The sequence below is a fragment of the Eptesicus fuscus genome, chromosome 3, assembly GCF_027574615.1.
Source record: "Eptesicus fuscus isolate TK198812 chromosome 3, DD_ASM_mEF_20220401, whole genome shotgun sequence".
Classification (NCBI taxonomy): Eukaryota; Metazoa; Chordata; class Mammalia; order Chiroptera; family Vespertilionidae; genus Eptesicus; species Eptesicus fuscus.
Window position 1 is genome coordinate 60,877,524 of NC_072475.1, and position 22,572 is coordinate 60,900,095.

Genomic DNA, 22,572 nt, shown 5'->3' on the forward strand with positions numbered 1-22,572 from the left:
TCCCCTGCTTGCCATCTTGTGGCGGCCATCTTGTGTCCACATGGGGGTGGCCATCTTGTGTGTTGGAGTGATAGTCAATTTGCATATTACCTCTTTATTATATAGGATTGTTTGTCTTTTTATTATGGAGTTGTAATAGTTCTTTATATATTCTTTAAACAAGCCCTTTATTAGATATATGATTTACAAATATTTTTTTCTAAGTCTGTATCTTAGTCTTTTATTTTTTTAAATTAAATATATTGAACTAGAGGCCTGGTGCACGAAATTCGTGCACGGAGGGGGGTTGTCCCTCAGCCCAGCCTGTACCCTCTCCAATATGGGACCCCTTGAGGGATGTCCGACTGCCCGTTTAGGCCCGATCCCGGTGGGATCGGGCCTAAACGGGCAGTCGGACATCCCTCTCACAATCCAGGACTGCTGGCTCCCAACTGCTTGCCTGCCTGCCTTCCTGATTGCCCCTAACCGCTTCTGCCCGCCAGCCTGATCACCCCCTAACCACTCTGCTGCCAGCCTGTTTGCCCCCAACTTCCCTCTTCTGCCGGCCTGGTTACCCCTAACTGCCCTCTCCTGCAGGGTTGATCACCTCCAACTGCCCTCCCTTGCAGGCCTGGTCCTTTTCAGCTGCCCTCCCTTGCAGGCCGGGTGCCTCCCAACTGCCCTCTCCTGCTGGCCATCTTGTGGTGGCCATCTTGTGTCCACATGGAGGCAGCTCTATTGTGTGTTGCAGTGATGATCAATCTGTATATTACTATTTTATTAGATAGGATAGAGGCCTGGTGCACGGGTGGGGGGCCAGCTGGTTTGCCCTGAAGGGTGTCCCGGATCAAGTGGGGGTTCCCTTGGGGCGTGGGGCGGCCTGAGCGAGGGGCCTGTGGTGGTTTGCAGGCAGGCCACGCCCCCTGGTAACCCAAGCGGAGGCCCTGGTATCTGGAATTTATTTTCCTTCTACAATTGAAACTTTGTAGCCTGGAGCAGAGCCAAGCCTGGGGCTCCCTCGAGGCCGGTAGCCATTTGTGTTGGGGTTATAATTGAAACTTTGTTGCCTTAAGCGGGTGGGCCCGGCCAGGGTGTGCAAATAGCTTTGCTTCCCCTGTTGCCGGCGGCAACCCTGGCCTGCTCTCTCAAGCTCCATTCTGCTGCCATTTGTTTGAATTTGTTTACCTTCTATAATTGAAACTTTGTAGCTTGAGTGGAGGCTTAGGCCTGGCAAGGGCAGGTGGAAAGCTTGGCTTCCTCTGTTACCTAGGAAACCTTGCTCTCTGTGGCTGTAGCCATCTTGGTTGGGTTAATTTGCATGCTCGCTCTGATTGGATGGTGGGCGTGGCTTGTGGGTGTGTCGGAGGTATGGTCAATTTGCATATTTGTCTATTATTAGGATTACGCAAGTTTTGAAAATTGTAATAAAGTCCAGTTATTGTTTTCTTTTATGATTTATTGTTATTGTGCTATGATAAGACCTCTTTGACTAACCCAAAGTCACAAAGTTGGTTTCTAGAAGTTTCATAGTTTTAGCTTACATTTAGGTTTGTGGCACATTTTTTAATTTTTAATACTGACCTGAGGATGTGTTTCTTGATTTTAGAGAGGAAAGAAGGGAGGGAGAGAGGGAGGGAGGGAGAAAGGGAAGGAGGGAGACAGAGAGAGAGAGAGAGAGAGAGAGAGAGAAAGAGAGAGAGAGAGAGAGAGAGAAGAGAGAAACATTCATTGGTTGCCTCTGGCACGCGCCCTGACCTAGTTATGTGCCCTGACTGGGGATCAGACCTGCAATCTTTTGGCATATGGGATGATGCTCCAACCAACGGAGCCACCAGGCTACGCCTAGGTCTGTGGTACATTTTGAGTTGACTTGTGTGTGTGCTATGAGACAAGGGTCTGAGTTATTATTTTTTTGCTTGTTAATATTGAATTGTTCCAACACCATTTATTGAAAAAAAACCAATTCTTTCCAGCACTTAATTGTCTTGTACCATAGTTGCAAAGCATTTGACTATAAATATAAGGGCTTACTTAAAGTATAAAATTCAGTTACTGGTGGCCTGTCCTTGTGCTGGTACCACGCTGTCTTGATCATTATAGCACTATAGCAAACTTTGTATGCACGTAGTATGAATTCTATTCTAGCACTTTTCATTTTCTTGTGTTTTAGATTTAGTTTGTCAATATCAACAAAAAGCCTGCTGAGATATTGACCGGTATTGCTCTGAATCTATAGATCATTTTGGGGAAAATTGGCACTTTAACAATATTGAATCATCCAGTCCTCATGAACATTCCATAACTGAACATTTACTTAGTCTTATTTATTTTATCAGCATTTTAGAGTTTTCAGGCTATAGTTTCTGCAAATATTTTGTTAGATTTATGTATAAGCATTTAATATTGCAGTTGTGCTAATATAATAATGCTTTTTAAAAAATTGCCTTATTTTTTCATCCCCCATCACTGTGTCAAGTTTTACTCAAACCCTGTCAATTGAATTCTCCTATGTTATATTTGAATCTGGCCAAATACCAAATAATGACTTATAAAATAGAATAAGTAGCCTCTACTATTTTTCATTTGTAGGAAATAACTTCTATTTTCATGTACCCTAATTTGTTTGAAACTCCAGTATGCCAGCTGGCTTTGTTTAAAATACTGTAAAATTAGCCAAATAATACAAGTACTACTAAGAGGTAAAGAAAGGGATAAATAGTTTCCATTACTTTGTCTCAGTGACTGGTCAGTAGTTATTTAGTAAGACTGTCATATTCTGTATACATTATTAATTATGTGAAAACACAGCTCTCTCTGTCCAGAAAGGGTGAGCACATAACCTCCTGTTGGTTCTCCCATAGGTGTCACGGTTTCCCTGGAGGTCTCAGAGAGCCCTGGGAGTGTGCAGGTGGCCCGGGGTCAGACAGCAGTCCTGCCCTGTACTTTCACCACCAGTGCTGCCCTCATCAACCTCAATGTCATTTGGATGGTCATTCCTCTCGCCAATGCCAACCAACCTGAGCAGGTACTTCTGTTCCATCCTGGGCTGCCTCTAGGATATTAATCTTTTCAGAGGAGGCAGGTAGGAAAGCATCCTGAGTACATGATTGATTTCTAGAGGAAGGTGGCATGTTCAGTGTGCGCTGCCTGTACTCCTGCATTATGTCAACTATCAGAAGAGACTTTTTAGAAAAATTAACAGATGTCAAGGGGATCTTTCTGAGAATTTTATGTAGGAACCTGGAATTTCATAAAAAAGTCACTGGCAGGAAATGCCAAAACTGATTGTATACCAAAGCAAAATACATTTTGAAAGGCAGGGACTGAAACTAGGTGGATGAGAAAGTACTTTTTACAGATTGTGATAATATTAAGAAAGTAGTACTTGTATTATTTGGCTAATTTTACAGTATTTTAAACAAAGCCAGCTGGCATACTGGAGTTTCAAACAAATTAGGGTACATGAAAATAGAAGTTATTTCCTAATAAGGTGTATCAATTATAGGCAAAAAACCCATAATATGTGATAGCTACTGCAGAAAAGAATGCTCAGAAGATTAATGCATTGTGATTATGACTACACCTTCATTCCCAGAGTTAATTATTTCTTTTATGAAGCTTTCCTGATTCAATAAACTTATCACTACCTAAAAATATTTGATAAGCTGAATTTTCTGAAGGGAGTTGGGCTGGCAAGAAAGGGTGAGGACATAACCTCCTATTCATTCCTCTGTAGGGGAACAAATAGATTTAATTGGAACTTCTTGAATTTCTTTAAACTATGGAACTTGTGTAATTGGACTGAGCCTTTGAGATCATTTTGTTCACCCTCGTCATTTTAGGAGTCAATGATTGAGTCAAACAGGCAAAGAAAGACTTGGCCACGTTTATGCAAACATTTATTGGTAGAGTTGGAATAGAACCAAGTCCCCCACTCTCAGCCCTAAGGGCTTTTTGCAGCACCGCTCCTCTAAGTCCCCTCCCATGAATAGTTAACTTTGATGATAGAAATTGATATAAGAAAGCAATCATGGCCGAAACCGGTTTGGCTCAGTGGATAGAGCGTCGGTCTGCGGACTGGAGGGTCCCAGGTTCGATTCCAGTCAAGGGCATGTACATTGGTTGCAGGCACATCCCCGGTAGGGGCTGTGCAGGAGGCAGCTGGTTGATGTTTCTCTCTCATCGATGTTTCTAGCTCTCTGTCCCTCTCCCTTCCTCTCTGTAAAAAATCAATAAAATATATTAAAAATAAAAAAATTAAAAAAATTAAAAAAAAGAAAGTAATCATGGGTTTATAACTCTCCTTCCCTTTTATGACATTCATATATATTCAGTTATTACCTTTGATCTATTATGTGACCTAGTAAGCATGAGAATAGGAGTGCTTATTTTTAAAAAAACATTTAATTTGGATCTAATTTTTTGAACCAGTAAAAATATTTATGGACCGATAGTAGCATAGCATAAAGATGTTTTCTTTATTCTGATGAGTTAGGTAAGGAAATAATGTTATTCCAATTTGGTATGTAAAATTTAGAATCCCTGGATACGTACAGATAGGTGTTACAGTAAGAACTTGGTGGCAGCTCTAATTTAGAAATAAAGTTTTCTAATGTTTGGTGCAGTCTCCTGTTTACTAGGTAGTTACAGTTACGTGTCCAGAAGGAGATGCAGTGGCCAGTTTATTGACTTTGCTTTCTTTTGCAGGTCATTCTGTATCAGGGTGGACAGATGTTCGATGGCGCCCCCCAGTTCCAAGGCAGGGTAGGATTTGCAGGCACCATGCCAGCCACCAATGTCTCTATCTTCATTAACAACACTCAGCTATCAGACACTGGCACCTACCAGTGTTTGGTTAACAACCTTCCGGATAGAGGGGGCAGGAACATTGGGGTCACCGGTCTCACAGTTTTAGGTGAGTGATAGCAAATGTCCCAAGCACTTGGGCTTTACTTATGAATCTCCTCTCAAGCACGTTTACTACACTCACAGTCTGCTTGTGTCCTTCTCATGTCATCTCTCCGCCCAGCCCACGTCCACTCTGCTTCTCCGTGCTGCTTAGTCTCCCCCGCCAACCCCCGCCACACTCCATTTTAGTAGCTTTCTAAAGTTCACTTCCTGGATAAAGATGATATACAATACCATCACAAGTGGCCTCTCACTTTCCTTAGGATCGTGCAGGAGAGGATGTATTGTTGAGAGCAAATTAAATCAAGAATTATTTATGACTGTGAAGCGGAAGTTTCAGCCCATGTGAAAATAGTTAACTACTTCATCATGTCTGTGTGACTCTGAGTAGGCTCACCAGTTGTTGGTTTACACTTCTTGTCCTGGCATGATTTTAATAATACCTCCTCTTACTCTCAAAAGTATCCTTATTTAAATGATAAGTTGTATGATCAAGTTGGTCTTAATACCAAGACCAAATAGATTAAGGTCTTTTCCAAGGTTATATAGATAAGAAGCACAATAAAGTTTAGATTAAAATGTAGGTCTTTTTACTCAAGTCAGTATTCTTTCCATTATACTGGCAAGTTAGACTATCTAATACTTAATTATATCCACTCTTAAACATGTTTTATTTCTCAGTTCCACTGCCTCTGAAGTAAAACACTCCCTCCGAAATGGATGCTTATGGCAAGTACTTAGAAAAGGCTGATGCTTTTGATGGCCCTTCATCCTACTTGAGTCTCAGAACCTGCTCCCATGCTCCTTGGCAAGCTCTCTCCCTGTCCCTTCCATTATTGAGTCACTTGAGGATACCAGTGTCGGGGGTTCTTGACATTTTTCTTCCGTGGTGCCTTGTCCTCCCAGTTTTTAAACAGATTAAGAAAACTAAGAACCAGGTTGGAGAATTCTATCCTAGAAGTATCATTCCTTCTAATATATTAAAATTGTAGATTTTAAGATATTCTTGAGTACTATTGGAATTTAATATTATTCTCCTTGCTTATGCCTATAGGTTAGATAACTAGATTCCCACATTCTCCAAGTTTATTTATTTTTCTCATTTTTTAAAGGAAGGAAAAAAAGCCTTTAATTTATTTTATAATTAATGCTGCCTTCAAAGAATTATGTTGGTTTCCCCTCATAGCGTCACAGTGGCAATGTTGAAGACACTAAACTGAGGAGATTGGTTTATCCTATCGTAGCAGGTAGGGTACCCTGAGATTTTTTTACTCTTCCTACCTATAGGTTACTCTCATTGTTCTCTTTTCCTCCACCCACCTTCTTTCCTGGTTCTTCTGTGTACTGCACTTATTTTTCATTCTTTCATTTAGGCATTCATTCATTCATTCATTTTTGCAAGATGGAACACATTTACTGAAAAGCCATTAGCATTACAAGTACATAATTTCTTGGATTTAATCTCTACTGCCTGTATTTCCTAATAAGGGACTCTAAGCCATGGGCTTACTTTCTTTATATTTTTTTGCTTGCTTGTGTTTTTTGTTTTTGCTATGAATCACCACCTTCTTTCTTTAGTGTTTTTTTTCCAGTAATTTTTTTTATTTCATGATCTTTGTGTCCTCATCCGCCTTAATCATTAGAAAATGTGCACTGTTACTGTCTAGTAGTAGGTAGACTTGAACCTTACCATAACTTCCCCTACCACAAAGTAGCTTAGGTATAAAGTAGGTCTGCCTGGTTTTTGTTTGTAAAGTGATAAAGGACCTTGTTGAGGTGATCTTAGCCAGAGTGGAGCTGGCAGGGTAAGTGGTTGCTCTTCCTTGAGGTATCTTCTCTACATGTGGCCTCTTTCAGTAATGAAAAAAATTAACTGTGGTAAAATACATGTAACATAAAATTTACAGTGCAGTTCAATAAAGTTAAGTACATTCCCATTATTGTGCAACCAATCTCTATAACTACTTTCACTTTGCAAAACTAAGACTCTGTACCCATTAAACAACATGTCACTCTATCCCCAGCTGATGGAGATCACCGTTCTACTTTCTGTTTCTATGAATTTGATTACTCTAGATACCTCATATAAGTGGAATGATATTTTGTCTTTTTATGACTAGCTTATTTCACTCAGCATAATGTCTTCAAGGTTCATCAATGTTGTAACATGTCAGAATTTTTGTACTTTTCCAGTCTGAATAATATTTCATTGTATGTATAACTAACTGCATTTCACTTACCTATTCATCTATCTATAGACACTTGAGTTGTTTCCACCTTTTAGTATTGTAAATGATGCTGCTGTGAACATATGTATTCAGCAGTGTTTTTAAAGGCAATATGCTGAACAAAGAATCTCAAGAATTATTTAGAGGAAGCAGAGTGAAAGCAAGTCCATAAGATACCTTGAAAATGTGGTCAGAGAGTGTAGCCCCTTTTACATACTTGTTCCCTGCTAACTGACGTTGTAGGCACCTATGCCCACGCCCTGTGAATAGTACATGACTATCACTGGCTTCACTCAGGTGGTCTCCTGGTGTCTGTGTTCCAAAAGCAGTGAGGTTCTAGTGTACTGAATGTTGGATCTCACCTCTGTCATCGTTTGGCTTGTAGTGATTGCATACTTTGCTGCTTATTCTTCCTATTATAGTTCCCCCTTCTGCCCCTCATTGCCAAATCCAAGGATCCCAGGATGTCGGCAGCGATGTCATCCTGCTCTGCAGCTCTGAGGAAGGCATTCCTCGACCAACTTATCTTTGGGAGAAGTTAGACAATACCTTCAAGCTACCTCCAACAGCCACTCAGGGTATGTAGTAGAGTGTTGCTTAACTCATTTAATTAGTTATTGTGGAAAATTTTGATTCTAAAACTCCCCAAGTAATAGCTTTCACAGATTTTGAAAAAACACACACTGTATTTCTAACTGCTGAAAAAGCTATCTGGATCATTTTGTGTTTTCAACTATAAAGAGAACAAAACATTGTATTTTATCTTCTCACTGCTGGTTTTATGAAATACAGATTATTCAGTGGTAACTATATATGGAAATTCTGTTCCATCATAGTGAAGATTTTAAAATAGCTCAATGGTAGCTTCTTTGTGTTGTTAACTGTAAGATAATCCTTGAAGTTCACTGAGAATCCACTTCCTACTTGAGATGCAACTGCCTACTTTTATACGTGGAACATCTGCATGGTCATGGAAGGGCTAATCATCCTATTTGTAGCCTCATGTCTAATTAGAGGAGGAAGATGGGAAAGAGAACAGGAAAAGGCCCCACCGATCATCCAGGAATTGATCACATCAGACAGGTAAACATAGGGAAGGCATGAATATCACTGATGGTTTTCTACATGTTAATCCAGCTATTTATATTTAATATTAAAAGAAACACCCCTGAAAAATTGAGGAAAATTTATGAAATAAAATGAGGAAAATTATAGAATTATACATAAAATCTATTTAAAAAAATTAGGAATTAGCAGTCTCGGGTTTCACATAATCAATAATATAGAACATGTTTCCTGTAACATTTTCAGGGCAGATGTAAAAATCTTAAAAAATTGGTAGTTGCCCTAGCCAGTTTGGCTCAGTGGATAGAGCGTTGGCCTGCTGACTAAAGGGTCCCAGGTTCAATTCCAGCCAAAGGCACGTGCCTGGGTTGCAGGCTCGATTCTCACCCCCCCACCCCCCTACCCCTTCCCCCCACTCCCAGTAGGGGACGTGCAGGAGGAAGCCAATCAGTGATTCTCTCTCATCATTGATGTTTCTATCTCTCCCCTCCTCTCTGTAATCAATTAAAAATAATATAGAAAAAGAATTGGCAGTTAATGGAGAGATCTAAAACAACCTTCGTTAATGCCTGATTAGTATGAACCATGGAAAAGGAAAGTCCTAAGTTGTATGTGAAGTTAGACACTTTAAAGAACCAGGACCACCAACTTCTTAAAGAGTTTGTTAGTTTTCTTTCAGAATCACAACAGAAATATCAATGGACCTCCCATCACCTTTAAGTTAACCTAGTCCAAATGTCATTATTTTAAAACACTTCTTTCAACATAATACCTTTTGTTACTCTAATAATGATTATTGCAATATTGTTGTTCTCTACTGATTTTTTATTGGTAGATGTTTTAGTCACACTGTGGGCTAAATAGCTTTATTTCTGTACTAACTTGTTGATCTCATCATTATAAGTGATATGTTTAAAATAGAACTTGTCTTCAAATCCTGAAATTATATTCAAATTCTAGATTTTTCTGTGACAGTTTACCTCTTTTGGCCTGTGTTGCCTTTTGTAAAATTAGGGTGTTAAACAGTATCTTGAAGATGATATTGCTCACCTTAAGATTTTATGATTTATTTTATAACATTTCTTTGAAATACTGGATTGAATTTGGAATTACAAATGAACATTTAAAAGTGGTTGTATTTAAGTTGTGAAATATCTGTAGAAAGAACTTTCCATACCTTGTTTATGAATAAATATATATCAGTCAAATTAAAATTTGATTTAGAGAGGAAGGGACAGGGAGAGGGAAACAGAAACATCAGTGATGAGAGAGAATCATTGATCGGCTGCCTCCTGCACACGCCCTACTGGGAATTGAGCCCACAACCCAGGCATGTGTCCTTGACCACAATTGAACGTGGGACCTTTCAGTCTGCAGGCTGATGCTCTATCCACTGAGCCAGACCAGCTGGGGCACATTTTTTTGATATTTTCTTTGCAACTTGAATATTCTTTGGTTCTTTGGGTATAAAAGAGAATTAGGATGAAAATGTTTGTCTTTTATAATTCAAACTCTGGATTGGTTATCAGAATTACTTTAGATAATTTCATGTTTCATAATAATGCACATTAAATGAGTCTGAGTTTTAAGTCTACCTCTTGATAGCTACATAAATAAAGTAGATCTCAAAATAACATTTAATCTCAACATATTTTTTTTCAGAAGATTTACTTTACTAATATGTTTGCAGTTGCTTAATATAAACTCAGGATGCATCTCTGAGAAAAGAATGTTTTGACACCAGGGGAAGGCACCCCAGATGTCTGATTAGTGACAGGGGCATAATATGTGGGAATTAGCATTGACCTTGTGTATAGGGGCCAGCTTGAAGGCATTTCTTCCAGCCAAATCTGAGACAATTTGAACATTAAAATAAATACATAATCCATTAAATAAAATGAGAGTCCCTGCTGATATACATAAATAAATGGGGGATAAGGGAAAGCCAGTAGAATAAGGGAAAGCCACTTTCTAACAGTAGAATACCTATTACTGTATATAGAAGGAATGGTGGAGTTAGGAAAGCCATCACTGATGTCAAAATAATGGACAAAAGTTTGATAAGGAACAGGATATTTACATAGTTCCAAAATATGTCTCCACAAATTACTTATTAGTTGCACAGAAAAAAATAATACAGTTGACCCTTGTACAACAAGGGTTTGAATTTACAGGGATCCTCTTATATGCAGAGTTTTTCAATAAATATTGTAAATGTATTTTCTCTTCCTTATGATTTTCTTAATAGCATTTTCTTTTCTCTAGCTTACTTTATTGTAACAATACCATGCATAATACATATAACATACAAAATATGTGTTGACTGTTTAGGTTATCCATAAAGCTTCTGGTCAACAGTAGGCTACTAGTAGTTAAGTCTTTGGGGAGTCAAAAATTATATGCAGATTTTCTACTGCTGGGGTTTGTGTCAGTTCTCCTAACCCCTGTGTTGTTCAAGGGTCAACTGTAACTTTATAGTAGAGACACCTGGTGGATACCACTTTAACCAGGTGATCAAAGTGAATATCTATATATATATAAAAGCCTAAACGACTGTTCGACCGGTCACTATGACATGCACTGACCACCAGGGGGAAGACGCTTAATGCATGAGCTGCCCCCTGGTGGTCAGTGCACTCTCACAGTGGGAGTGCCACTCAGCTGACCAACGGGCACCAGATGCCAGGCTCATGGTTGGTGAGCGTAGCTGTGGCGCTCCAGCCTCACGGCAGAGACAGGCACCATGGGGCTGGGATGAGTGGGAGCAGTGAGGTGCCCGGCCTAGACTTGAGCTCCTCCTAGGTCGCCTGCCGCTTCGTGCACTGCTATATCCCTTGGGGGATGTTGGACCGGCCTACAGGGATTGGGCCAAAACTGGTAGTCTGACATCCCCTGAGGGGTCCCGGATTGTGAAGGGGCACAGGCCAGGCTGAGGAACCCCACCTGTGCACAAATTCATGCACCGGGCCTCTAGTTATTAATATTGTTAGAAGGTGTTATCCTGTACCTCCTAATATATGCACTGAGAAGGACACAACATCGTTGCTGTGGTATTCATGTCAAACACACAAACTGAACCCAGTGAGGAGGAAACATCAAGCGAACCAAAGGGAAGACAAACTATTCCAGATGGGAAGAGACTAAGGAGATAAAACAATTAAATGCAATGTGGAATTCTGAATTAGAATCTGGACAGAGGAAGAAATAGCCAAAAAGGACATTATTGGGACAATTGGTGAAATCTGAGTATAAGCTGTGGGTTAGATAATACTGTTGTACCAATGTTAAATTTCTTGCCTTGGATGCTTATCCTGTGATTGTGCAAAGAATGTTCTTAGGAAATACTAAGTATTTAGTTGTAAAGAGGCCCAATGTCTTCAACTCACTTTAAAAAAAAATGTTTATTGATTTCAGAGAGGAAGGGAGAGATAGATGATGAAGGAGAGTCATGGATTAGCTGCCTCCTGCTGGGGACCTAGCCTGCAACCTAACCCAGCATGTGCGCTGACTGGAAATTAAACCTTGACCTCTTGATTCATGGGTCAATGTTCAACCACTGAGCCACCATGGCTGGGCTTCAACTCACTCTTAAATGGCTCAGAAAAGTATTTATATGCTTAGTGAGAAAATTACAATTTTCTCATATGAACAGTTGTTGAAACTGAGTAGATGATGTACAATATCTATATAGTAGAGTTCCTTGTGACATTCTTGCAACTTTCTGTAAGTTTAAAATTATGTCAAAATAAAAGTTACCCAAAAGTTCTCATATAGTTCATATGTGGATAGTCAAGAGATGAGTAGATTTAGAACCAGTATCCTAGGAGGTACACTTCATTTTCATATGGAGAAAAAATAGTGGATTCATTATTATCCTTTTGGTGTCTACTTTTGAATTCTAAGGTAAGTGAAACTGTATTTAAGGTTGATATTATTTCAAGCAAAATGTAGCCCTTTGGTCCGTGCTTCTAAGGCTTGTATAACTGGCCCAGGTTCCCTGGAAGCATAATGCATGAAACAGTTCAGCAGCCTCTACATCAGGGGTCTCAAGCAGGGACAGTTCCACTGGGCAATGTCTGGCGATGTTGTTGATTGTCAAGCTGGGAGGAGGTGCTATTGGCAGCTCGTGGGTAGAGGCCAGGACTGCTGCTAATAAGCATCCTACAATGCATGGGACAGCATCCACAATGAAGAATTATCCAAACCAAAATGTCAGTAAATGAATTACATTAATAGATTTTCAAACATTGCAACATCCTTACATTTCTGAAATAAAGTCTGTTTGTGATTATTTTAAAACGAATTGCTTCATTCAGAATCCTAATATTTTAATGGAATTTTTGCATCTGTGATCATAAGTGAGGAGAATGGCCTGTGATTTTTCTGCCTTCTATTGTCCTTGGTTCAATTTTTGTATCACATTATACAGTGGCCTCAAAATGAGTTGGGCGGCTTTTCTTCTTTTTCTATTTTCTGCAGCAGTATGAATAAGATAGAGATTATCTGATTATTTTGTAGAATTTGCCTAAGCTTTGCCTTGCTGTTATGTTTTGTTGGTGGATTTTTGATTATTGATTCAGTTTCTCTAATGGTTTAAATTTATTTTGATTTTTCTGTACCTGTTTTTCTATAAAATTTCTTTTTTGTCAAGTTTGAGGATGTGGTTGGAATCTTGACTTCAGAAATTAATGGATGTGTGACCCTGTGCCTTCATTTTCTTAAAATCCATTTATATTAATTGTGATTGTGGATATATTTAGATGGATTCCTAATATTCTGTTTTATATTTATCCTCCCCTGTACCTTCTACTGATTATTTCAGTGTTCTTTATAAATTATGCCTTTTTCCTTCATGGCTCCTAAGGAATCCTCTATTGTCCTCATCCTTTTATAATTGAACTAGTGGCCTGGTGCATGAAATTCATGCACGAAGGCGGGGGTTCCCTCAGCCCAGCCTGCACCCTCTCCAATCAGGGACCCCTTGAGGGATGTCCGACTGCCAGTTTAGGCCCGATCCCTCTTGCAATCTGGGACCGCTGGCTCCTAACCACTCACCTGCCTGCCTGCCTGCCTGATCGCCCCTAACTGCCCTCCCCTGCCAGCCTGATCTTGCTCCCAACTGCCTCTGCCTGCCTGATCACTCCTAACTGCCCTCCTCTGCTGGCCAATTTGGTTCTGATTGGTTGGTTTCTATGCCAGTCAGCATCAAAAGCTCCGCCTCCTAGGCAGCCATTGGCTCCTCACACTTCACCCAGAATTGGTTCTGGTTGGTCAGTTTCTATGGCAGTCAGCGTCAAAAGCTCCACCTCCTAGGCAGCCATTGGCTCCTCCCACTTCACCCAGATTTGGTTCTGATTTGTCAGTTTCTATGCCAGTCAGCATCTCTGGGCCTATCAATGGGGCCTGATCAGAAAGGTGGGGCTGATCAGCAACCCCAGTGGGGGCCTGGAGAGAAATGGAGGCATGGCTGCTGGCCTGGCCCGGAGAGAAAGAGAGAGGCAAGTGCTGATCAACAGCTGCCACACAGGCTATGGATCAGACCCTGCTTCTCTCTTCATCCCTCTCTCCGGGCTTGATTCGCAGCTCCTCAGCAGTCAGTGCTGGGTCACCATGGCAACCCAGTGCTGACTGTAGGACTTCCCGTTGGTCGAGCCTGTGGTCATGATGGACCCAAGGTTTTTATATATTACGATAGCACAGTGGAGAGAGATGATGAGCTCTCCCTGCTGAGAATGCTGAAGAACTTTGTGTGGAGATCACAGATGGAGCATGAGGGTATCTTAAGCATCACCATAGTCCAGCACTTGCATGTTACAGGGAGAATGCTGAGGCCTGGGGAGGACACTGTGCTTGCCTAGAGTCTGTGGATAGAAAGCACTACTGTTCCTCTTCCATGTTAGGGAGCCTCAGGCATCTTGATTCTTCTTCCTGAACTTCCTCTGTCAATCCCCTCCCCAGTGAGAGTGTTTCCATAATTCTCCTATGAGAGTAACAAAGTCTTCACTCACTAACGTTGCTGAATAAACATGTGCTTATTTTTCTCTTTGTCATTCTGACTGAAGACAAGAGCAAGTCCCATGGGATGTACACCCTGTTCTTATAAAATTAAGGTTATCACAACTGTATTTATTTTTTTTGTACGTTCTTCCATTCTTCAAAGATGTGTGTGTACAGTATGTACATACATAGATACAACCCTTATTCTGTACAACTACTTAAGGATAGGGTATTATGGAAGGTAGAGAGACATAAATGCAATTAGACATATTTTCACCTGGCTGGTGTGTCTCAGTGGTTGAATGTTGACCTATGAACCAGAAGGTCATTGCTTGATTCCCCATCAGGGCACATGCCCAGGTTTCAGGCTCAGTGCCCAGTAGCGGGTGTACAGGAAGCAGCTGATCAATGACTCTCATCATTGATGTTTCTGTCTCTCTCTCCCTCTCCCTTCCTCTCTGAAATCAATAAAAATATATTTTAAAAACTAGACATATTTTCTAATGGAGGAGACACATATAAAGATACTAGAGGCCTGGTGCATGAGTTTGTGCACGGGTGGAGTCCCCTTGGCATGGCCTGCAGGGATTGGGCTGAAACTGGCAATCTAATGCTGCCTGCACTCCTGCATGCTGCTCCTGCTCATCCCTGCCCCGCTGTACCTGCTGTGGGCTTGTACCCAGTCAGTCCTCATCAGGAGAGGTTCACGCCCGCCGAAGCAGCACTCGTCAGCCATGAGCCCTGCACCTGGCACCCATCGCAAGGGGCGGGGGATGGGACGTGATCAGCCCTCTGGGCAGGCGGTGGGTCACCCTTGCCGGCCTGGGATCTGGCTCTATCCTGCTGATGTTCACCCTGGTTGTTGGGAGCCACCTGGTCGCCACTTTTATATTGTTTCTTCCTTGTGGAGCATCTAGGGAGGGGAAGTGGCTGTGGTGCCCCAGGCCGACTTCTAGGAGGCCAGCAGTGCTGTCGGGATTGTGCCAGTTGTGCCAGTCTGTAGTGCCTGGCTTGTTCTGCAGAGATTGGACCTGCAGGACTACTGAGGGAGTGAGTGGCTGCTGCTGGGCTGGTGGGCCACCGGGACGGGTCGGTCAGCTGAGCACTGCTCCTGCTGTGGGAGCGCCCTGACCACCAGGGGGCAGCTTCTGCATTGAGCATCTGCCCCCTGTTGGTCAGTGCACATCATTGCGACCAGTCCACTGGTTGTTTGGTTGCTTAGGCTTTTATATCTGTACTAGAGGCCCAGTGCACAAAATTCGTGCACGGAGGGGGTGTGTGTCCCACAGCCCAGCCTGCACCCTCTCCAATATGGGACCCCTTGATTGCCGAGCAGGCCTAGGGACCCCACCCATGCACAATTTTTGTGCACCAGGCCTCTAGTATATAGATAATTGTAACACTACATGTGTCATGCTATAAATATGTTTATAGTGCTATAAAATTAAAAATATAGAAGTGTTATTTTTCCCTGAAGAGTTTAGGAAGATCTTTTGGTGGAAAGAGATTTCTGAGCAGAAAAGGATTTTAAAAGGTGAACAGATGTTAAAAGGGGATATTATTAACAGAGGGAATGTCTTGGTTTGACATTTTAAATGTGTGAAGCTGGCATACAGATTCATGGAGATTTGGCCAGAGAGGAGGTTGTCAAGTTCAGGTCCAGATTGTGAAAGACATGATATAACAAGAAAGGGGTTTGGATGTTATCTTTGAGACTTTGGGTATCAACTGCCCTATATAAAGCAAGAGAAGATACCCAGATGTGCATTTTAGGAATAGCCTTAGCAATCAGGGTAAGGAATTGGAAGTGAGATCATAGATGGGAACCTCTGATAATAGTCCATTGAGAAGTGAAAAGGGCCTGAAATGAGACCCCACAGACAGGGATGGAGAAAGGATGGGCAGGGTGGAATCATTTGAGAGACTGAAGACAAAAATCAACAAAACATGTGGGTTGATTAGACTCAGAGAAAACTCACAGTTAGCTCAGATTTCTGCCACAGGCCATTGAACGAACAATCACTGTATTAACTCAGAAGAAATAACTGAGAGGTGTGCTTGAGAAGGTTGTGAGGAAGTTAGTGGATGGGGACTGAAATAAGGATAATGGAAACAGGTAATATTTCTTGAGCACTCTAAGTGTCATTCTCCTTGAGAATTGAAGCTTAACAAACAACATAGAGACATATTGACTTGAAAGAAGCCAAGTTAAAAACAAGAGCACTCAGAGTCAGCATTTCTGGGAACCTGGATGGAAGCGTCTAGAGAGAAGCAGGTACAACCTGATCAGCTAATCTCACTTGTAGCTGTGCCATGTTGTGTTCATGGCCATGTCTGTTGCTAATGGTGAGTCATTCTTGCAAATAAATATTAATAGGTTTATACATATAGTATACTAGTAGCCCTGCGCACAAATCTGTGCGCCAGTAGCTTGCTGCCGCTTGCCTCAGCTGGCCACCCACCCACCGCCACTGGTAGCTCTCCACTGTTCGTAGCTCACTGCTGTGCTCTCCTGTAGCTCTCTGCCTGCTGGCCTGCCCTCCTGTAGCTCTCCACCACTTGTAGATTGGTTGTGACGTATATTCCTCTCTTATTATATAGGATTTTATAGAAATGCCATGGGTGGTATTCTAAGGAATAACAAGTTTTGGAAGTAGAATAAGTCATTAGCTTGGTAATCCTGATGCATGATTCTATGTAATCTATAACAGTGGTTGGCAAACCGTGGCTTGCAAGCCACATGCAGCTCTTTGGACCCTTGAGTGTTCTAATGCCACTTCTTCAAAATAGACTCGCCCAGGCCGAAAACCGACTTCTGTGCATGGGCCACGAAGTTTCAATCGCACTGTACGTGCACGCTCGCACGAGGTATTTTGTGGAAGAGCCACACTCAAAGGGCCAAAGAGCCACATGTGGCTCACGAGCCACGGTTTGTCGACCACTGATCTATAATAATAAAAGGGTAATATGCTAACTAGACCAGACGTCTTCTGGATGTCATTCCGGATGTCCTTCCTGACGAAGCCAGGGCCGGAGGGAAGCCAGTCCAGATTCCGGGTGCCTGCAGGCTGCCTGAGGGAAGCCAGCCCGGGTCCTGGGTGCCTGCTGGTGGCCAGAGGAGGGAAGCCTGGGTCCTGGGTGCTGGAGAGAAACTGGTGCCGGCAGCCGGGAGAAGGAAGGCCTACTCTTGCATGAATTTTTGTCCATTAGACCTCTAGTGTTGTTAATAAAGGGGATCCAAATATCACATTCAGATATTGCCCACTAATTTTCATTGCTATTTTCCAGTGTTTAAATATTTGCTGTAGACTTCAGTTCTTTGTAAATGCTTCAAAAGCAGAAATGCAAAGAGAAGGAGATGGGAATGTTGCTGTAGAATACACTGAGATGAAAACAGAAGTGGATTTAAAATCCAAATCAGTAAAAGCAATATCTATTTCAATGGTAAAAGCAAAATCAGGCCAAAGAGACAAAACATTTTCAATGTTAAATAAAAGAAATGAGCCAATATGAAGTGGATGTACCCTAACATCGGCCTTGAAGGTGTTTGGACCTTCTCTTAATGGGTATAGGTTCTCTTCCTGTCCATTCTCTTTCTATATCTTAATTCAGCGTTACCACAAAAATGAAATAAAATTTTCTATCTCTGGAAAATTTGGCATAAAACAAAGATCAAGTCTGTTGAATAGTGTTTAATGCCGTATTGTTTTAAAATTCACTTAATGCTGTATTGTTTTAAAATTTTCTTTTAGAATGACAGAGCTTAAATATTAAGTGTTTGTGATACTACCTTTGAGTATTTATATAGACTTTAATTTTGCATTTAGTTTTACTGTTTTTTATTATCAAATGTTTATATCAGTTTGAGATCATGTTTTACATATTATTGAAATGTATTATTTTGCCATAGTATATTCATAAGCCATCCATTTATTATTTTGTACAGAATACCTCTGAACTTTTATGGAAGAAATGACTGTTTATTATCCTGATTATTAATTATTATTTAAAAATACATAAACCATATAAAAATATAAAGTGATTTATGAATGCCTATCTCTCAACCTCAACCTCAAATCCTGAGCTATTAGTCTGTATTAAGAATTTGGAGACATTCAACATTTCCTTATGATTTTTTTTTTTTATGATTCAGAAAAATTTAAATTTCCCAAGCAATGCCAGGAAGGATTTTCCCTTGCGAAGCATGATCAGGCACCATACTAAGCTTGTTCCATACATTATCTTCTTTAGTCCTTATAGAGATATGATGTAGAGGCACGTTGGTAGCTCCATGTCACACATGAGGAAACAAAAACATAGATGAAGATGAGGTATCACATTCGGGGCCACATGTGTTAGGGCAGATTGCAGCTCAGGCGCTCTGAGTCTAGAACACATCCGGAAGTGGTCTGGAACGAAGCAGAGGATGGAAGTGGAAATGTACACATTTACTTCTGTCTAACTCTGAAGGGCACTTAGTCCAGCTGCATAGCTTACGTGGGATACAGTGTTGCAGCCAACTACAACAGAGTGGGGGTGTGATGTCATTTGTGCTTTCATATTATGGTTCCACATTGTTGAACTTTCCCTATTCTTTAAAAGAAAGCAGATAAAGAGCATTTATTTTCTAACTCCATTTCAATAAATTACTTCCATGCCAGAGCAGGCCAAGAGAAGTGAAGGACTGAGGAATCAGCTCACCCCCTTTCTGACAGGCCATGTGCTTGTGCCTGAATCAGCCTGGTGCTTGCTGGTGAGGTGCTCCCGGCTCCGCTCTGCGTTGCCTGCACAGACAGCCCTGTGCATCTACAGATCTTTAACGCGATGTCCTGACTTGGGTCTTTAAAATTCATGAGAAAAAAAAATATCTCTGCACAAAAAGAAAGCTATTGATACTTCCTCCGTGTTTATTTCATAGCCTTACCTTCTGCTGATTTTGGTTTTCTTATTTTGTCCTCTAAGTCCTAATTTGATTGCTATTTTTCTGGCAGACCAGGTCCAAGGAACAGTCACCATCCGGAACATCAGCGCGCTGTCTTCAGGTTTGTACCAGTGCGTGGCTTCTAATGCCATAGGAACCAGCACCTGTCTTTTGGATCTCCAGGTGATCTCCCGTAAGTATGTAACATTCTGATGTCCACTTTGGGTCTGAGACTGGGGAATGAAGAGTGATGCTGAATTGTTTTTAAGATTGTTTAAGGGTTAAATAGAAATTTGTTTGTTTTAATCATTATTGAAAATATTTTATAATTGTATTAGTATACTTTTCAGCTTAAGCAATATGACATTTTCATTATGACAAAATGTCTTTCTCCCCAGAATCAATAGAATCAAATCAATCCCACAGGCCAATGCTCCATCACAAACTGTATAATGCTATAGACATTATACAGTTTGTGATGATCTATGGCCATGGTCAAGACAAGACCTTCTTGTATTTTCTCCAAATTCCTTATATCGACTTAATTATTGAATGCCCTGATCATAAATGAATATCAATTTTTTCTCTTCATTTGAGAATTCTGGGTTATTGGAATTCTAGTTGCAAAAGGGCGTGATCTGTTTGGGATGAGCTGATAAGTTAGCCCACAGATTGCTAGGTTCCTGTGGGGCAGATCAGGCAGGTGAGACAGGTACCATCTTTTTCCTGCTCTGCTGTAGGCGTGGCTCTCCTGAAGCTGAGTCATGTGACTGTTCATTCCCTAAGTAACTGTGAGCCTGCTGTGCCTCAGTCCTAGCCCCTGGGATACAGAAAGTTAAGTGAGGTTTAACTTTATATGGATGCGATACTTTAGGCAGTTTTGTACATTTTAAGAAGATTCTCTAGTAAACTTAGTTTATAAAGTTGCATGGGTACATGCTATTTCTCTCTCTTTTATTTTGTTGTTTAAATATACCTTAAATATATTTTGCAGCCCAGCCCAGGAACATTGGACTAATAGCTGGAGCCGTTGGCACTGGTGCAGTTATTGTCATTTTTTGCATTGCACTAATTTTAGGGGCATTCTTTTACTGGAGACGCAAAAATAAAGAGGAGGAGGAAGAAGACATTCCTAATGAAATAAGGTTTGTGTGTCAGATAATTTGTCCCGCTTAGCCAATGTCGATATTTCTGTTCATTTGGGAAACTAAGATTTCTTTGCTTATCTTATGACTGTGATGGCCAACATAGTTAAAATGGCTAAAGGATATTTTCTTGTATGTGCTGTCACTTTTCCTCATGGTACTAGTCAGCTTTATTTGCTGGATCATGAAAGAGGGGGTGGACTAGGAGGACACAAGAGAAGAATGTCCCCTTTCCCTCCCAGATCTCCAGGGTTACTGGGGTTAGGTGGCTGCCACAGTAGAAAAGTTAGATTAGAACATGTGTTTAACATTGACACATATTATAGATGAGAACATAAAGCACGAAGGAATATGATCAGAGCATACCTATACCCAGATAGGCCAAAGCAGTATGGCTTGGTGTGAAAGACAGTTCAGTCAAGAATATAAACATCTTAAGAAAACAATGTCAAAATGACCTTTAAAGAAAAGTGACTCTTTTTTTGTTGTTAATCCTTACCAGAGGGTATTTTTCCCATTAATTTTGTAGAGAGAGTGGAAGAGAGAGGGAGAGAGAGAAAAAGAGAGGGAGAGAAACATCAATGTGAGAGAGACAAATCCCTTGGTTGCTTCCTGCACGTGTCCCAGTCAGAGCCAGGGAACAAGCCCCAACCCAGGCACATGCCCTTGACCAGGAATGAAACCAGGGACCCTTTGGTTCACAGGCCAATGCTCTAACCACTTAGTAACACTGGCCAGGAAAAGAAAAATGATTTTTGGCATATGGTGGAAATATGAGGGTTCAGGCTCAGAATCAGATTGCATCATATTATATCCTTATTGAAAAAGCTTTGATGACTTATGCCTACAGTCTACTTAGCATGACACATGCAGTCCTTCAGGATCTGACCCCCTCACCTGCTTCCCATAACTGGTTTTACCTCCCATAACTTCCCATATCACTTGTGTTTCAATTTACTCTACATCCTCTCATGCCTCAGGGCCTTTGCTCAGGCCTCTGCCCTCTTCCTGGGCAATACTCCTTCCTTTTTCTCCATCTCTTCAGTAAATCCCTTTATCTAATTCAAGACCAGTCTAGGTATCACCTCCTCACATAAGTAACTTTTGCCCTTTACCCAAGCCGGCAGACTTGCAGATATTCTTATATTAATTGTCATCCCCATTTGATCATAGGTTTATTGTCTATCTGAGCTTTGTCTTTTTTTACATGAAACATCTAGTGGAATGATACTCAATAAATGTTAAATGAATTAACCTCTTAAATTAAATTAATGACCTCTTAGCATCTTCTAGTTCTTAAGGGTTTATGTATGCAGGGACAGATTTCATCCCAGCATAAGATTACTGAGGAAAACTTGTTTTTGGCCATCCATAATGACCTCTCAAACCCCAAAGTGCAATAAGATCAGGCCTATTCTAACCATTTCTTGAAATTCTTCACATCCATAGCTTGATTTCTTAGCTATTTTACAGCAGCTAGCTCAGCAGAATTCTTCATGGACTATTTTCCTACTTAGAGCAAATGCGCGTGCGCACGCACACATACACACACACACACACACACACACACACACACACACACACTTTTTTTTTAAAGTTATATTGCAAACACAAGTCTTTGAGAGATTTGAAATGTCCTTTTGTAATCTTGGAGACTGAGAAGATGGGAAAATTCCTAGGGCATTGTCTCAGAGGGAATGAATGTTGAAGCCAAGGCCACCAGAGCTGCTTTGGCCTTTCCTGAGGATTTGTATTTCACAGACATGTTATCCCTAATGTGGAAGAAAGAGGCCTGGTAGGTAAACCTGAATGCAATCCTAATGACAACTTTATTCTGTTCCTTTTCAGAGAGGATGATCTTCCACCTAAATGTTCTTCTGCCAAAGCATTTCACACCGAGATGTCCTCCTCTGAGAACAACACATTGACCTCCTCTAACACCTACAACAGCAGATACTGGAGCAACAATCCAAAAGCTCACAGAAACACAGAGTCATTCAACCACCTCAGTGACTTGCGCCAATCTTTCTCCCTGCACTCAGGCAATGCCAACATACCATCCATCTGTGCTAACGGGACCCACCTGCTCCCAGCTCCACATAGGACTCTGGTAGTGACAGCCAACAGAGGCTCATCACCGCAGGTCATGCCCAGGAGCAATGGCTCGGTCAGCAGGAAGCCTAGGCTGCAGCACACACACGCCCACACTGTCAGCCAAGCAACGCTGGAGCGGATTGGCGCCGTCCCTGTTATGGTGCCAGCCCAGAGTCGGGCCGGGTCCCTCGTATAGGACATGAGCAGATAGTGTTCAGAAAAAAGCCAGTGAGAT

General features: G+C 41.3%; 1 protein-coding gene across 4 annotated transcripts; it reads left to right on the forward strand.

Annotated features, from left to right (window-relative positions):
- The first annotated feature begins 2,878 nt into the window (after positions 1-2,878).
- On the forward strand, positions 2,879-22,533 carry IGSF11 (immunoglobulin superfamily member 11). Of its 4 annotated transcripts, none has more exons than XM_028153329.2 (6): positions 2,879-3,004; positions 4,687-4,894; positions 7,538-7,693; positions 19,169-19,291; positions 20,093-20,243; positions 22,092-22,533. In XM_028153329.2, the coding sequence occupies exons 1-6, from the start codon at positions 2,966-2,968 to the stop codon at positions 22,531-22,533; spliced, it is 1,119 nt and encodes a 372-aa protein (XP_028009130.2). In that variant the 5' UTR covers positions 2,879-2,965. The 4 variants fall into 4 exon arrangements, with proteins under 4 accessions (XP_028009130.2, XP_008144916.2, XP_054567853.1 ...); XM_008146694.3 differs by having other exon boundaries at positions 20,177-20,243; XM_054711878.1 differs by having other exon boundaries at positions 19,169-19,219.
- Positions 22,534-22,572: the final 39 nt, after the last annotated feature.

What these genes read in the sequence shown, in the direction of transcription:
- IGSF11 (XM_028153329.2), top strand. Translation starts at nt 2,966, where the DNA reads ATGGTCATTCCTCTCGCCAATGCCAACCAACCTGAGCAG. An exon ending in ATGCCAACCAACCTGAGCAG is followed by an intron (nt 3,005 to 4,686) that starts GTACTTCTGTTC and finishes TTTCTTTTGCAG; the next exon opens with GTCATTCTGTATCAGGGTGG. An exon ending in GGATCTCCAGGTGATCTCCC is followed by an intron (nt 19,292 to 20,092) that starts GTAAGTATGTAA and finishes TATATTTTGCAG; the next exon opens with CCCAGCCCAGGAACATTGGA.